Here is a 17,770-nt window from a genome sequence, read left to right as displayed (position 1 = left end):
GCATTCCAAGTAAAGAGAATAACTAGTACAAAGGTCTAGTCCATGCCAAGTGTGTTTGAAGAATAGCAGGGGGGTCAGAGTGGCTGGAGTGGACTGAGGGAGGGAGAAAACCGCAGGAAATGAAATCAGTGAGAGAATGGAGAGGCTAGATAATATATGTCCTTATAGGACAGTATAATGAATCCACTTTTACTCTGAGTGGATGGGGAGCCACTGGAGGGTTTGAGCAGACCAGTGCCATGACCTGACTACCTTTCCTAAATGTCTGACTGATGTATGGAGAATAGACTATAGAAGACCAGGACAGAATCATAGAATCAGGGAGCCCAGTTAAGAGTCTCTTGGTTAGTCCAAGCAAGAAATGATGATGGCTTAGACCAAGGTAGAAATAGTAGAATTGGTGAAAAGAGGTCAGATCTTTTATATATATATAGATAGATAGATATAGATATATTTTTTTAGAAGGTAGAGCTGGTAGGATCTGCTACTAAATTATATGTCTGTTTTGAGAAGAAGAGAGGAATCAAGGATAAATCCAAGATTTTTTGTCCTGGACAACTGAGAAGTTGGGGAATACTAACAAGGTGGAGAAGACCAGGTCCAGAGTTAGTTTCATTAAGTTTGAAATGCCTATTTGGCATCCAAGTGGAATTTGACTCAAGTTCAGGAGAGAAGGCCGAGCTAAAGACATAAAATTTGAAGTCCTCAGCATATGGATGGTATCTAATGATCTTAGACAGGATCACTAAGGCAATGAGTGTAAACAGACAGGAGAATTCAAAGGACTGGGCACATCTTTGGGGCATTCTAAAACTAAGACATCAGGGACATGAGAATTAATCAACAAAGATGCAAAAGTACTCATTCAGGAAGAAAAACCACAGAAAAGTATGTTATGCTAGAAGCCAAGTGAAGAATGTGTATCAAGGAGGAGGAAGTGATCAGCTATGTCAAAGCACCTAACAGGTCATGTAAGATGAGGACTGAGAACCAACCACTGGATTTAGCATATGAAAGTCACTTGTGACCTTGGAAGGACAGTCTCAGTGGAGGCAATGGGTAGAGGGTGAAAGCCTTACTGAATGGAATAAGAAAGAGTGTAAGGAGGACAACTGTCAACTATGAGTGTAAACGAGTCTAATGAGGAGTTTTTCTATAAAGTGGAACAGAAAACTAGAGTAGTAATTGGAGAGGTAAGTGGAGTCAAGAGGAGTTCCTTCTTAAGACAAGACAATAGCAACACGGTCGTATACTAAGCCAACAGAGAAAGGGAGAAATTAACAGTGCAGGGGAGAGAAAGGAAGAGCGCAGGAGCCATGTCCTTGAGTGGCGTAGGGGACTGATATCCAACACACAAGTGGAGGAGCTGGCCTTAGATAGGAGCAGCAAGAGTAAGAAGAGGGAAGAGAGTCCATGAGCACAGATGAAAGTAGACTATGTGGATGGTGCGAACATGTGAAGCTTCTCTTCCAATGAGCTCTATTTTCCAAGTAAAATAGGAAACTAGGAGGGGGATGAAGTGTTAGAAAACTGAGACTAGAGAGGTATGAAACGCTTGTTTGGGACAGGGGGGAGGGTAAGTTGCCCAGGAGCGCCGTGGACTGCTTGAGGTTGGAGGTAGTGAGTTTACAGCACGCCTGCTCGGTGCAGGTGTGTGCTCTCCAGCCGCGTTAACTGTGCAGAGGCGGGAGCAGAGTAGTGGAGAGCTAGACGCAACCAAGGTCAGGCTTTCATCCAATGAGGAGGACAAAATAGGAGGGTAAGAGAGTTGCTGTGTGCAAGGATGATGATAAAGACTACCCATAAAAGAGAAGCTCTGCAAGGAGGGAGACAGGGACCTGAGGGGGATGAAAACCAGTGAAAAGGTGGTGTGGTCAATGGCTTGTAGGTTTCATGGAATCAAAGGACTGCTAGAATTAGGATCCCAGATGAAGAAAGCTGGACATATAGGAGGTAGTGGTCAGAGAGAGGGAGACCTAAAGTTAGGGTCGTGGAGGAGCTGCAGTTACTGGGAATAACTAAGAGAATGAATGGTTGAGGTGGAGTTGAGGATAAGGTCACTGGAAAAGATGGTGTCAAGGAAATGAGAGGGCAGGGTAATGGAAGGGACATCTTCTTGGGTACCGAAACCACCAATAACAACAGCAGTTAATGTTGGGAGAGCGACAGTAAGACAGAAGCTAAAATCTTCAAGGAAGGTGACAGAGTAACCAGAGATGAGTAAGTGACCAATATAAGGAAAAGCAGATTCAGCCTGTTAGTTTCTCTCTCTGAGTCTCAGTTTTCTTGCTTGTGAGCTGGAAATGCTGACAGTCCTTCTAACATGAGGTTTTTATAAGGATTAAGTAAGATGATGGAGGTAGAACAGCTGTCGCCCACTGGGCCTGGCAGACTTCAGTGTGCAGGAATATGGAATTATTTGTAAAAGGGCACCTGTGAAGTCTTAGGTATATGTCTCATCTTTTCAACTCAAGTTGAGGAGTGTGGCTCAAAGGCTCGCTGAGCTCAGGGTTGACCCATTTCTCCTAATCATCACAACTCCGCAGAGATGTGCGCCCATGGCTCTCTCTGGGAGGCCTGGGCCTGGCATGACCCTCCCGTCTGCATCTATTCCATGTCCCATCTACCCATGTCCATGTCATCTCTGTCTTCCTGGCAGGCCCAGGCCTGCCTCCTCCAGCCATCTGCAGACACCAGGCATGTTGCCTTCCAGACTGATACAGAAGGCAAAAAGCAAACCAGCCGTTTGGGTTGCTCTGGTGTGTCTCCCTTTTTTATGGCCCGGCTAGCTGAAAGAGCCCAGGGAAGTGAAAGTTTCTAACGAAGTGGTACCTTCTGTTCTGAACTGCACTGAACCCAGAAATGCGCAGAGGCTCTGGGACGGCACAGTCTGACTTGCCCATGACAGTCTGCCTGAGCTGAGCGTCATTTTTCTACCCAGCATTTCCAAAACACCCTGCTTATCCCTAAATGATATATAGAAATGAAGGGTAGCCACTCTTGTCTGAAAACATTTTCTTGACCCTTTTCCTTTTAGCAAACAGACATTTATCAACACTTACTTCTTTCTCTAACGTAAAGGGACATTTTGAAGCAGCAGTGCTGCAAGGAGAAACGAATCATTAATTTAGAAAAATTGTTGAGCTTCTGCAGTTTTTCAGCCTCCCATCTACGTGCTGAGGAATCCAGGTTCTGGAAAAGCAAAACTGCACTCCTGTCTACCAACTACTATTTACCACTCTCAGGGCTTTCGACATTGATTAACACTGAAAGTGACATTTGGTTCTTGTGTTGCTTCTGAATAGACTTGTTTCAACTAAGAAACCAATAAGGAAGCCTTTAGGGGAAAATATTTTGGGGGCGTAGTGGTTTGAAGGTGACATGAAACATTCTTTTGTCCAACATTTCGGATCATTATCTGGAATTGAAGCACTGTGTCTTAGGGGAGAGAGAAGTTGGCATGTCACTAGGAAAGGCAGTCAGCCTCTGAAAGATAATTTAGAAACGTATGCCTAGGGAGGAGATGAGAGAAACCCAGAGGCAACTCATTAAAAAAAACAAAACAAAACAAAAAGGAGGTCAAGGTCTGAAAATGATTATTCAACAGGCAAGTAATTTAAGGTGTCATGATTTGCTGTACAAAAGGATCTGTGGTAGGAAAGGATTCTGTTAGATTTAAATTACATTTGATTTTTAAATTTATAAGTTACAAGCAGATTTTCCAGCACGTTAAAAGAAAGCACACCTGTGTACATTTTCCCCCCAAATTTAGCCTATCAGCCGTATCTTTCCAGTAAACTTCCTGAGTAGAGCAGTTGCCATTACAGATCGGTAGTAAATGATTTAAGTGATATTTCCATCAGCGTTAAAAGTGCATTTCCTTATCACTCCTCCCTCAGATTTGGCTCAAAATTAGGCAAGGAGAACTGCTGCTTTCAAAGAGCTCAGGGTGGGCTTTGGCAGGCTTCAGAATTACTTAGAGAACGAGGTTAAAAGATTCCTGGGCCTCATCCCCAGGAATTCTAAGTCAGTGAGTCTGCAACAGGGCCTGGAAATCATAGTTATAGCATGCACCCAAGGTAACTCTGATAGAGGTGGCTGAGGAGCACACCTTGACGACTCTTGGCTTAGAGAAGATGCCCTCTAGATTGTTGTGTCAAGAGAAGTTGCCCTGCCTTCTGGATCCAGCATACCCTCTGGTTCCAACGCACTCTAAGCTCACTCTTGGCGCACAGCTTTGCTGAGCGACACTGCTATGCTAGGCAAGCCCACCTGTGGGGCTCAGTGTGACACACCCCTGATTTCTCTTTATTCTGTTAGAACGATTACAGGAAGTTATCTATGCAATGCAAGGATTTTGTGGTGGGCGTGCTGGACCTGTGCCGAGACACAGAAGAGGTGGAAGCGATTTTAAATGGTGATGTGAACTTCCAAGTCTGGTCCGACCACCACCGTCCAAGTCTGAGCCGGATCAAACTCGCCATTAAATACGAAGTCAAGAAGGTAAGCTTCCCCACCGCCCCCGGCCTTCCCAGCTCCAGGGCTGCTGGCCTACCTTTGTGTTCATGCTTGTTTTCTGTTCCCACAAGGGGATGGTAACAACACTGAGTACCCGACTTGCCTCTAGACAGGGAACTTCCAGAACTTCCAGACTTGCAGGACTGCTCAGAGCTCCTTCCTTCACCCCCAGCCCACCAGGAGAGAGAGATGAATCATGACAGTTACTCCGTAAACAGGCTTCAAGCCTGGAGAACAAAAGAGCAGATTCTCAACCTCCAAGCCCCTAGCAAGGACAAGATTACAGTGAACGCTCCCATCAGCTAGCAGGCCGATTCCCCAGCTTTCATGAAAAACATATCACTCAGCTCTGTGAACAGCATTTATTGAGCTTTCCCTGTGTGCCTGGGGACTTGTGTAGAAAATGTCTTAGTGTAGAGAATTTGTGGGATCCACGGTTCTGGGAGGCTCAGAGGAATTTCACTCTCAAGGCTTATGAAAAGCTTTAATAGGAAGCATGACTAGACTTTCAAAAGAGTAAGTCCCAGCTCCTCAATCAACCTCAAGGTGTCTTTAATGGCCACCAGCACCCAGTAGCCCTCACACCCACAGTGGCTGGTCAGATTGAGTCCCTAAGGAGCAAAATTCAATTAGGGTTCCACTTTGGATATACTCTGGATTCTTTAGAATCTGCTCTTATGTTAGACGACATCATTCATCCTGATGAAAACTGCAGAGCTCCAAAGAGCCATATGCTTAAATACCAATGTGCTTTCCACATAAGCAAGATGGCTGATCAGTCTTCAAGGGCTTGGTTTTTTTTTTCCAGCTCTTTTACAGGGTGACTACTGGGGGGGATTTCCAATGCCCCCAAATTGGCCTCTTGGCATTTCCCCTCTTGTCTGATTATCTTAATTTGTGTAGGATGAACCATCCTTCAAGAAACCATGTATATCTGTGGTATTCATCTAGAGAGAGCTTCCAAGTTTGATAAAAATCTTCCTGTCCTTTTACTTTTAATAATAATCAAAAATTCTAGGAAAAAGAGCTTTTTTCAAAGACTCTGAGTCCCGAAGATAAAATTGATAAATCATGGGAAATGTGGCCTTAGATTAATCTTCAGAAGCATAGAATTACAGGAGGGGAGGAGTCAGGCTGCAGTTTCAAGTATGTACAATCCTATTTACTTAGTGTAGGGAAACTCACTTTTTAGCTTATCTAAAGGGCTCACTGAGGCGCTTCAGCAAAGCACAGCAATCCCTTCCTAAAGGCGCTGAGATATCCATGATCTTGGGGTTCAAAGAAACCCTGCGGAAGAGACTGCTTGGTAATGAATGGTAACAAGCCTGAGTTTCTACCATTTCCTTCCTTCCCCAAGCCACAGTATTCTCCTGCTTCCCAACACAGGGTGAAAGGTGAAGATGTATTTGACACCCCAAAGAAAAGACGATGTTTGGCATTTGCAGATTTACGTTCACAGTTTTGGCTATTCACAAGCAATTCCAACAGCCCATGAAAATGCAAGCATTCACCATTTTTCTGAAACATAAATCCAACTGAGCAACACAGTCACTGAGGGTAAATCACTGAGCAAGTCCAGAGTCTGGCTACCACTTCAGAGCCTATATGTTCCTTCTCATTGTCAACTACCAAGTACAAAATAGCCCTGGTGATGGATGATAAGAAAAAGTGAAAACACTCTATGAACATGACAGTTTTGGCCAGAATAAAGAGGTTTTGTGAGGGAAATTATTTACTCTAGTGGTATTTGCTAATTAGGAGAATCATAAAGGTCTCAAGAAACACTCATCATGAATGTCAAGTGTCTGCTGCAATCCCTAGGTAGGAAGATGATAAATGACCTGCATAAAATGTCAGCCTTGCTCATTTCAAAACTCTCCAATAGGTAATTCTCTCAAACCACATATGCCATCATAGAGAGCAGACTCACAGTTTTCCTTGACATTTATTCTATCGTGAATTACCAGAGAAAATACATAATATTTTAAAATCTTATTGATATTATAATGAGATTTCATTTTTAATTTATGAACCTTAGAATGCTTGCATGGGCACAATCTAAACCTGGGTCTTTTAATTATGAAACAGCTAGCACCAAGGCTTATTTACACCTGACATATATATGTGTCATAAGGCTGGAATATAAAACCATAAAAAAATTCCTAAGTCTCTGCCACATATCAAATGAAACCATTAATTCAGTGATTAAAACAAACTAGTTGTTCTTGGTAGTTCCATGAGCTGCTAATAGGTGACCTTAAAAAAAGTTTTTGAGTTCAAATAAATTTAGAGACCTTGAGTTAAGCAGAGTCAAAAAGATTTCTTTGCTTAAAGACATTATAGAACCTTGATCATGCATTGCTACTCTAAAAGAAGAAGGGTACAATGTGTATTACTTGACCACAGAACTCCCTTTCTCATGGAGCATCTGGTAAAACTAGTTTTCCATGTAACAGTATTTGGGAAACTCTAATACAGAATCAGCCTTTATATTTATGAAATGCATAGATCTGAGTGAAATGGGTGCCACTCTGTGGCTGGCACTGCACCCAAGCTCATGTCCTTCATTTGAATGTTTGCCTCTCTTCGGGCATCACCCTCATGTCTGGTCCTCTGGCTGCCTCAGCCATAATGTCAGCCTCTGTTACATAAAGACAATTACCCCACCATGGCACAAGGGACCATCTGGTAAAGAGGAAGGAATGATGAAGGGGATGTCAGGAGATTTCTAGCATGATTCTTACATTTAATGACCACGTGGTCTTGGATAAGTCTTTGAAGCTCTATGGGCCTCATTCCCCTTCTGAAAGATAGGCATATATGCTTTTGCTTCAGAGGGTTTCTGTGAACTTTCAAATGAACTGATATGAGGGTAAATGCTTTGGAAACTGAAAAGGTCTCTACAGCTCCATAGGAAAGCATCATCACTGTCATTCAGTAATGCTATGCTCCCCCTTCCTTGGGACTAGACGGGTCCTTTTATCCCCAGAGATATTCCCTAGCTTGTCCTTTGTTATCTTCCCAGAGAATGCTAGAAATGTCCCCCTGGGTAAGGACATCATCCCTATAGCCTAAAACTCCTCCCCCAAAGACCAAAAGGCCTTGTGAGGATATGGCTGTTCTCCGTGACTTCTGCCTTAACTAAGAGGGTGACTCAGCCTTCCCACTGTGTTTGGAAGGCAGTGTTGGAGAAGTGGCTAAGAAGGTACCCTTAAAAGTTAATCACGGTCCAACCACTTATTAATGGGGTCACTTAAGCAAGTCACTTAGCCTCTCTGTGTCTCACTTCCTTCATCTATAAAGCTTGGTTAATAATGCCTACTTTATTGAATTGTTATAAGAATCAAATGGAATAAAGCATGTGTGCCTCAAATAGCCCCAGGCCTCACCAGCCTGTGGGTATAAATGTCTCTTGCACTGGCTTAGAGACAGTGTTCACATTACTTAAGACATTTCTGTTATCCACCTCAGTCCCCCTAAGCCTTTACAGGCCACAGTCCCTTCAGAAGCCAAGCACGCCTCATGAAGAAGCAAGGATGCTTCTTCCCCATACTGAGTCACAGCTAAGCCCAGAAGCAACTCTACCTATGCTTCACAGATAAAGAAAACAATCCCTCCAGCTTTGGCCTACAGCCCCAGTATATATACAGGCCTTGGTCTTCTCCCCCAGGGCCAACCTGAGTGACAGACGTCTTGCAGACTCCTCCATTTCTAGCTCTGTCTCCAGGGAACATGCATAAATATCCTTCTTAAAGACGCTCCCCTCCCCCTGCATAGCAACTCTAAATAAATGCTTGGAGACTCTGAGTCACACCAACTGGGAAGACCTAACCAGTCTGTGATCCATTCAGGTTCAGCTGGCCCAGTCTGCACCCATAAAGGAAGATCAGTGCAGTGTCAGGCACATGGTCATTGCTGACTGACTGGTTACAGAGACAAGATGCTTCATGCCCTTTCCAACTTGTCTAACTGAAGGCTCACATCGGAGCCCTTCACTCTCATCCCTTCCTCTCTCTCCTCTTTATCGCTTCTTCATTTCTAGGCTTACAGTGAGGCTATTTTCCTTTCTCTCCCCTATGTCATCTCTTCCTCCTTCCTGACTTCAGGTCGGCCTTAATGGGGATTAGCTGCATCTCCATTCACTGAAAGAACTTTGTCGGCGTGTGTCCTCCAGGTTCACAGCGCCAAAGGAGAGTGAGACAGGAGACCTGGAAGGTCCTATTTTCTACAATAGAAGCCTTAACTCCACCTGTAGAGGAGATGGAGGCCCCTCTGGACATAATTAAGCCAAGGTCTGCTACCAAAAAACATGCGAACACATGAATATTTTGTCCAAATTATATCACTGTCATTGCAGAAAGCATGTCTATTATTAGGCAATGTCACCAACAAGGGTGGTTAGTTTAATCTGACAAGTTGTTTTAGCCATGGCCTGTAAGCCCTACAGTCACTGATCAGCCTGCAGGGGATCCTGAGGAAAGTAAGACACAGTCTTGCCCTCAGAGAGCCATCAGTGTGGTGGGTAAGGTGCAGACAGACAGCCTCTGACCACAGCGGCAACAGCCTCTGCACGTTGCTAGCTGCGCAAAGCAGAGTTCATAGCAGTTGCCTCTTTCAGACTCCAGGTGGCCCCCAGTTCTAGCGTCTTGACATGTGGCTTGATTTGGAGGATGCAATTATGGTACCAGCTATCTTTCCTTCCAGCTGATGAGACCCACCCACTCTCCTCAAGAAGCAGCACCACTCAGCAGAGCCTTCCAGATCCCAGAATTTCAGAGGTGCCCTTTCCTGACTCTGCCAAGCTCCTGGGTGATTCCTGGACCAGAAAGCTAGTATCACATGAAATAAAGACCTGGGACAAGACCATGGGAGGGGGAAGGATGCAGGCGGAACCCTCACTAGCCCTACTTAGTAACACAGTTCCCTTTTTCTTCACACTGCTGTACTCAGGAAATAATATCCCCTGTGATTTTCATTCACTGGCTGACTCATCATTTAACTAACATTCACTGATGTCTACTACATCACCAGCTCTGTGTTCAGCACTGGAGAGACTGAGAAGACCCAGGCCTTGTCCTTGAGGGGGGTTCACGTAGCACTGGAGAGAGATGTGTGAACAAAGGGTCACAATCCTGTCTGAGCAAGGCAAACAGGAAAGGGAAGGGGGCAGCACGGGGGTCAGAGGAAGCACTGACCAGCTCAGTCTAGACCTCAGGAAATGTTTCCCAGAAGTGGAAATGCTTGAGGTAGGGCTTAAAGGATGAGAGGTTCTGGAAGGGATGGCAATTTAGGTAGAGAGAGGTTAAAGTTAAAAAGCCACAGATATCTTAGGAAGAGTGGCACGTTTATGAAAGGAACATGTTTAGAGGGGGATGTGGCTGAGGCTGTGCTATTGTGGGAAAGAAACAAACTGGAGAGTTTGTCAGCAGCAGATCCTTGAGGGTATCATATGCCACGCACAAGGAACTTGGACTTTATCCTGCCAGCACTATCCTATAGACTTTTCTATGATGATGGAAATGTTCTGTTTTCTACCGTCTAATATGGTAGCCACTAGCCTCATATGGTTAATTAGCACTTGAAATGCAGTTAATGTAATTATGAATCTGAATTCTTAATTTTTTAATTAATTAAAATTTCAATAGGCACATGTGGCCAGTGGTTACTAAACTGGACAGTATGACTATATATCCTCATTCATGCATTTAACAAGCTTTCTCTGAGTGACTACAAAGTGTGCTGTGCTAATCACTGGGGATGTGGTAGTGAATAAAAATGACGTGATATGAACCATGGTGGGGAAGATGGATATTAATCAGAACATCACACCAATAAATTGTAATGTTCCAACTGAAGTCAGTGTTATGAAGCAGAAAAACATGGTATTACAACTTCTAAAGGCAGATATGACCTAATTGGGGAGGTCAATAAAGGCTTCTCGGAAGAACTCAACGCTTGCTCTGAGAAAAGTTAGCCAGAGGTGGGGAGGGCATTTCTGGCAGGAAAAAACATGTTCAAAGCTGTACAAAGGCCCTGTGGTGAGAAGAAATACAGCCTATAAGAGGAACTGAAAGAATGTGAATGTGGCAGAGTCAGAAGGCATGAGGAAGACTGGGGTGTGGGATGAGTCTACAGAGGCACCCAGGAACCAGAGGCTTGTAGACCATGCTGAAGGATTTTGTTTTTGTTCTTTTTTAAGGAACAATAGGAAGCCATCAGAGGAATTTAATCAGGGGTGGTTTTCTCAGGATAGAAAGCCTCTGAGAAAGGCTGAAAAGCAAAAAGGGTGGGTACGGGGCTTCCCTGGTGGCGCAGTGGTTGAGAGTCCACCTGCCGATGCAGGGGACATGGGTTCATGCCCCGGTCCGGGAGGATCCCACATGCCGCGGAGCGGCTGGGCCCGTGAGCCATGGCCGCTGAGCCTGCGCGTCCGGAGCCTGTGCTCCGCAACGGGAGAGGCCACAACAGTGAGAGGCCTGCGTACCGGAAAAAAAAAAAAAAAAAGGGTCGGTATGGATGCAGCAATATTGTTGAGCAAAAGGGACAGACTATTAATCAAGGCAGGTGAAGTTATGCTGCGTTAACAAGCAAAACCAAAGTTGTATTGGCTTTTAACACACACACACACACAAAAACATTTATTTATTGCTCATCCTATTTCCATCTTGCAACAGAATTCAGAGGAATTCACTCAGGAACCCAGGCTGATAGAAATGCCACCATCTCAAATGTTTCCACCCTGCCAAAGGGAAATCCAGCCCTGGAGAGTCTCACATCAGCAATTAAATGCTTTCACCTGGAAGTGACACACATTGTTTCTACTGACAACTCACTGTCCACAATTAGTCACATCACCCACCCCACCACAAAAGGGCCAGGAAGTGCTGAATAACCCTGCCATGTGTTTGAAAGGAGAAGAAAAAATGGAGCTATTTGGTAAACAGCACTAATGACCACCAACAGGAAAAAAAGTTGAGGAAATTAATATTAAAAGCATCAACGTCTCTATAAATCGGAAGCAGAATCACCCTCTGAGGTAGAAGGCAACCTGAAAAAATTTTCTTTAAAAAGGTTTGAGAAAAATTCTGTGGGAGATGGGAGGAGAGAGAGCTGAACAGTAGACCCAATAGCCCAGCCAATACTAGAGACTGTAAATTCTTTGCAACAGCCTGTGCTCTTAACAAAAATGGAAAATCTCTACCAAAAATGGTAACATACCAAGTCAGTGTCCTCCATGAACCTCAATTCCCTCCTGTGAACTTCATTTCAAGATTCCTTCATAGAGATGGAGCCCAGAAGTGCACAAAATGTGCCCACAGAGAATACCAAGGAGGGAGGGGCAACCTTAGAGGGGAGGGGTGTGGGGGGAACATTCCCCCAGCATCACCACCCTGTCTAAAGCTGGGCCAGGGCCTCTAACAACAGCATAAGTCTGTTTGTTCTTTCCTCCAAAAATCACCATCTTGTGCACATTTGACAGTCATGCCATAAGTTGGCCCGTTTTTCTACCTGGAAAAACTCCCATTAGAAGAAAACATAACGTGTTGTGTAGCAGTTTATAGCGTCATGGCCAGGAGCATGCCGGCTCACACTCTCCACTTACTAATATGTGGCTTTAGTAACCTGTCTCAAATTACTTAACCTGCTGGCCTGCAGGAGCCCCTTGGATAAGGCAGATGCTACTCCAACCCTCAAAAGCCTCCTGGCCTAAATCTGTGCTAAGAGAGACAATGAGGCTCAGCAGTAGATGCACAACTGGCTGAAACCCCTCACCCTAGTGGGGTGACCACAGGTAGGGACACTAGAGACAGCAGCTGACCTCTACTGGGGTTCTGTTTCATTTCCTCCGCCTGCAGAGAGCACAGGGCCAGCGAGCAAAGGGAATGTGGGGACACTGGGGCTTTCTAGAGGACGCCTGAGAGGCCAATCAGACGCTCACATGCTCTGAGCAGACATTCTCCCACTGTGTTTTCCTGCTGAGGCATCATTTCAACAGATGCTCAGAGTTAAGAAGACCAGAGCTGTCACAAACACAGTCTGGCTGGTCAGGCACTACCCCAAACTGTGCTGCAGGATGTCCAGGAGCTGCCAAACGCTGCTGGAATCCATCGGTCTTGAAAGCATCAATCAGTGTCCTCTTCGGGGATTCCTCTCAGCACTTTCGTGGCCCCAGCTGGCACAAAAATGACCAACGTCCATTAATCTCTTGGCTCAGAGCGGCTATCTTTTGCCTAGGAAAAGTAGTCTTGTTTTTCTCAAGCAACAATCCTAAGAAGAACTAACGCAAGTATGTATGTACCCCTTTTCTGCCTGGAAAAACTCTCAGGAGAAGAAAAATAAAACCTGTTGGGCAGCAGCGTACTGTTATGGCTGGAAACCTGACTACACATGTGCAAATCCCAAGTCCTCATTTACTAGATAGGTGGCTTTAGATAAGTTATTTCATCTCTGGGGCTCAGTTTTCTTATCTGTACGGTGGGGACAAACAATAGTACCTAATAAATGACAATCAATGTTTATTAACACATAATGTAGCTAGAACACAGTTAGTGCATAATGCTAGCTAATGGAAACTATATGCCATGTTGGTTTCACAAGCAGAAACTACCCTTAAGACAAAAGCAGCCTTTTTCAACCTCAGCACTGTTGACATTTGGGGCCAGATAATTCTTTGCTGTGGGCACTGTCCTGTGCATTAGAGGATATTTAGCAACATCCCCGGCCTCTACCTACTAGGTGTCAGTAGCACCCTCCTCACAAGTTTTGTCAACCGAAAATGTCTCCAAGACACGGTCTCTAATGTCTCCACAGGAAGACGTGGAATCAAAATCATTCCCTGTTGAGAATCTCTGGGATAGTTTTCAGGATCTAGGCTATAACCCCTTAACTGGAAACCACTGAGGACAGGGATTGTAGTTCCCCAAGGATGCACTGCATCTGTCTAGACCAAACCCAACGTTAGATCGAAATCAAACTCAATGTATCTCTCTAGAACAAATTAAGTTCTCATACTTAGCTACATAAAGGAAACCACTTGGGAGCTTTGTAAAAAAAAAAAAAAAAAAATGTCAGTACCCTACCCACAGAGCTTCTAATCCAAGTCTCCTGTGTGGGAGCCCAGGGACTGTGTTTTTAAAAGGCTCTCTAATGATTCTAAATTTTGTAAAGACTGAGTTCCTGGCAGGTGGGACCTCTCCTCATTCATCTTGGTCTCTGGAGACTGAGAAATAGTACTCACCCTACACATCATGTGCAGTCTCCATGGTGAGCAAATGAATAGACAGATGGGTGTAAAATGTGAAGCCATAGGCTTTAATGTACTCCAAACATCTGTAATTCCCCTCACGATCAAAAATCCACACAACAGAATTCAGATGATGTCCCAGGCTGGCCTGAGAGTATGGGGCCATCATCTCCATGCCCTCCATTGCCGACCTGTGTATCCTTTTGGGTCTGTAACTCTGGAAAAGAGCTCTTCCTATGCAGAGATGCCGTTAACAGTGGTTCTGGCCTGGCAGTCTTAGGGATGGAGGAGAGCAGCAGGTGGCTCTCAGGATGGCCCCACACGGCAGGGAGAGGCAATGGGGCCTCTGTCCTCCACAGGGGAGCTCAGCTCACTGAGTGTTCCACAGTGAGCCTCAGGAGTACTCCTCCACTCACTGGCCTGAGTTGCTGATCTGCCCACCCCCCACCCCCCCCCGCCTGGCTCAGCTTTAAGAGGGAAAAGCAGAGCGTCTGATGCCTCCTCTCTGCCGTTCCTCAGGCCTGCTGTTGAATCATCTGACACAATTTTCTCTAAAGAGCAAATACTACTGCACATTTGCAAAAGAGATTTCACTTCCTCAAAGTCCGCACAACCAGACAAAACAACTACTGCCTTTTTGGTTATTCTGCTGCCTTCTGTTCAGCTCTTTGAATATATAAATATTTGCATGGAAGGATAATCCTTTAAAGCATTTTTCTTCTTCTCGGTTATCATGTTTCCTAAGCTGTGCAGCCTTAGTTTACCTATCCTTATATCCATCATGTGATGCATTTGTTAAGGTATTCAGAGGCTGATTATTATTACATTCTGAGTTAGGGACTAACAGGAAGAGAGGAATTTGAGGAGCATTCAACGAACGAACATAAGTCGCCACTGCCTCCAAGAAATGGACGCAAACCAAATGCAGTTACCAGCCCAAAGTGGAAAGAACAAGAGTCATTTTCAAATTGTCACTTTTATCCCCGTCAAACAGATCTTAGAAATTACAGTCCCCCCAGCCCAAGGACCTGTAACTAACTCCAGCAATTAAGCTAAAGACCAACTACACATTTCCGTCTCATTATTTCGGTACTAAATGCTCATATATGGATTCAGAGTCTTAACGAGCATTTAATCTTTTATATATTCCTCCCATTATGTACCATAATGCATTATTCTTTTATTAACATTCATCTGCCTAAGGTCACCTACAAATTTCTTGATGGAAGGGGAGTCTTGTAAGTGTAACTGTGGATGAAAACCTTTGCTTAATAGAGATGCTTTAATTTATATAATCCAAGCCATAGTCCTGTCTTGCCTGGATTACTACAGTAGCCTCCAACTGATCCATCTGCCTCTGACCTCACCCTCCCCTCCTCCTCACCAACACGCACAAGCAACCGTCAGAGGACTTTCTGAAATAGTCAGATCACATCAGCCTCCCACTTAAACCTTCCACCTAAAAGTGAACAAGAAAGGCACAGTCCCTGACTCCAGGGAGTTCTGAGGCTAGTGATCATCACTTCCAGAAGCAGAGCTGGAGACAAGGGTCCTTGTGCAAGTGAGTGAGAAGCCTGCAATGAAGGGGCAGAAGCAGGACGAGGCAGGAGAAGCTAAGCTAAGGCGTGGTTTCAGTGCAGCCCCACTGAGTAGCACGGCAGACGTGTTGCCCTGTGACTCCCTCCCTCATCAGCCACTCTCTATCCCAGTGCCCTCTTCTGTAGCAAATATCATTTGTCACTTGTCTACTTGTTTATTGTCTATTTCCCTCAACACAGTAAGCTCTGTGGTGGTAGCTCACCATTGTATTCCTAGCCTAGAGCAGACCCAGGCAAGCAGAAGATACTCAAAAATATTTACTGAATAAATGAATGACTGAGTGAATGAATGTACCATACCTGAGTTTTCCTCCAGTTTTCATTTTTCTCAAATACAACAAAATCCCACGTTCAAGGTGAGATGCATTCCTAAAAGTTGTTGAGGAAACTCAGGGTTCTCTTGAGAAACAAAATGAGATAAATAGGAAATGAGTCCATGATGAGCTACTAGACATTAGGCATGGTTTGTCTCATTCTTAAAGTCCTACAACTACTGGCACAGAGTCCACGGAAACTCAGATCATAACTAATAGCCTTATTTTATTTAAAACTAAAGGTCATTTAAATACAAAATACCATTGTTTAATAAAATCAGTAGCAATTTGGCCAGCAAGTTGCATCCTGAAGAAATTACAAATCAATTAATCTTTTTTTTTTTTTTTTTTTTTTTTTGCTGTACGCGGGCCTCTCACTGTTGTGGTCTCTCCCACTGCGGAGCACAGGCTCCAGACGCGCAGGCCCAGCGGCCATGGCCCACGGGCCCAGCCACTCTGCGGCACGTGGGATCTTCCCGGACCGCGGCACGAACCCGCGTCCCCTGCATCGGCAGGCAGACTCTCAACCACTGCGCCACCAGGGAAGCCCCAATTAATCTTTTTATATGTATTACTCCAAAATAAAACCATTGGATACATCATCATCTGACTGCTTTGCTTGCTTCCCCTCTGATAGGTGTTAGCTCTTCCTGAACAGGCCGACTTGCAAGCTTGAAGGAGGGAATAATCATGTGACACCTATTATCAGCTAAATCTGTAGATTAAAAGACCTAGCCCCTAGAAGATGTGGTACATATACAATGCAATATTACTCAGCCATAAAAAGGAACGAAATTGGGTCATTTGTAGAGACGTGGATGGATCTAGAGACTGTCATACTGAGTGAAGTACGTCAAAAAGAGATAAACAAATATCGTATATTAACACATATATGTGGAACCTAGAAAAATGGTACAGATAAACCTGTTGGCAGGGCAGAAATAGACACAGATGTAGAGAACAAATGTATAGCCACCAAGCGGGGAAAGTGGCGGGGGGGGGGGGCGCCTGTGATGAATTGGGAGATTCGGACTGACATATATACACTAATATGTATAAAATGGATAACTAATAAGAACCTCCTATAAAAAAAATTTTTAATAAATAAATAAAATAAAAGACCTAGCCCCTGCCATCAGAAGTTTACATCCTAAAGGGCTACACACTTCTGACTCCAGCCCTCTGTCTAACAAGGAAAGGAAAGATTAATTTAGACAAAAAATGATGTTGGAAACCCTCAGGGAGGCAGAATAGGTAGCTTCTGAGTCAGACCTTGAAAGGTGGGTCAGAGCACCAAAGAAAAGGGGATTCCAGATGGAGAAAACAGTGGGGCAAAGCACAAAGCTGTGATAATGTTTGGAGAATCAGAGGTGGTCAGGGTAAGGACACATGGGAAGAAAGGCTGGGGTGAAGGGGACAAAAATGAGCGGGGGGGCGGGGGGCGTTGTTCAGGAGACTGGGCTTGAAGGAAATACGACCTGCTGGGGAAGCAGGGCCAGCTCTGATGGGCTGTGAAGAAGCCATGCTGAAGTGTTCGCCTTCATTCCGTAACAGAAAGGGAATCCTTGAGTTGTCTTTGCAGTTTACCTTGATAATTTTACTTATTGTACAAATAGCATTTTAACAATAAGAAAAATATTTAAAAGGAAAGGAATAGACTACATTCATATGCCTCATATGTCAGCTGCTTTCATTTGTTTAACATTCTTCCCATTCTTTCCCATAGTAGGCATGTATTTATAATACATACTTATAGGGTAACTAATTTTGTGGTTGGATTTACCAAGCATTACAAAGTAAACAGTTTCCTATAATTATCATGTTTATGCCAGCATAACATTGATGTACCATTGTTTATATCTTCTCTACTGGTAAACATTCACTTTTTTTTAACATCTTTATTGGAGTATAATTGCTTTACGATGGTGTGTTAGTTTCTGCTATAACAAAGTGAATCAGCTATACATATACATATATCCCCATATCTCCTCCCTCTTGTGTCTCCCTCCCACCCTCCCTATCCCACCCCTCTAGGTGACCACAAAGCACCGAGCTGATCTCCCTGTGCTATGCGGCTACTTCCCACTAGCTATACA

General features: G+C 44.4%; 2 protein-coding genes across 8 annotated transcripts in view; one reads left to right on the top strand and one right to left on the bottom strand.

Annotated features, from left to right (window-relative positions):
* Positions 1-17,770, top strand: part of TRPC7 (transient receptor potential cation channel subfamily C member 7) — a gene marked incomplete at its 3' end in the record, with an annotated part of 123,192 nt that overhangs the window by 28,553 nt on the left and 76,869 nt on the right. The window contains exon 2 of the mRNA XM_079916652.1: positions 4,321-4,503. Coding sequence (XP_079772778.1) covers positions 4,321-4,503 — 183 coding nt within the window. The remainder of the gene's footprint in view (positions 1-4,320; positions 4,504-17,770) is intronic.
* Positions 1-17,770, bottom strand: part of LOC307183726 (uncharacterized protein) — a 675,341-nt gene that overhangs the window by 617,148 nt on the left and 40,423 nt on the right. The gene's annotated exons all lie outside the window — the stretch shown is intronic.

This window comes from Stenella coeruleoalba (genome assembly GCF_951394435.1).
Source record: "Stenella coeruleoalba genome assembly, chromosome: 3".
Taxonomy (NCBI): domain Eukaryota; kingdom Metazoa; phylum Chordata; class Mammalia; order Artiodactyla; family Delphinidae; genus Stenella; species Stenella coeruleoalba.
Note: the sequence above shows the minus strand (reverse complement) of the source record. Positions and strands in the feature narration are given on the sequence as shown.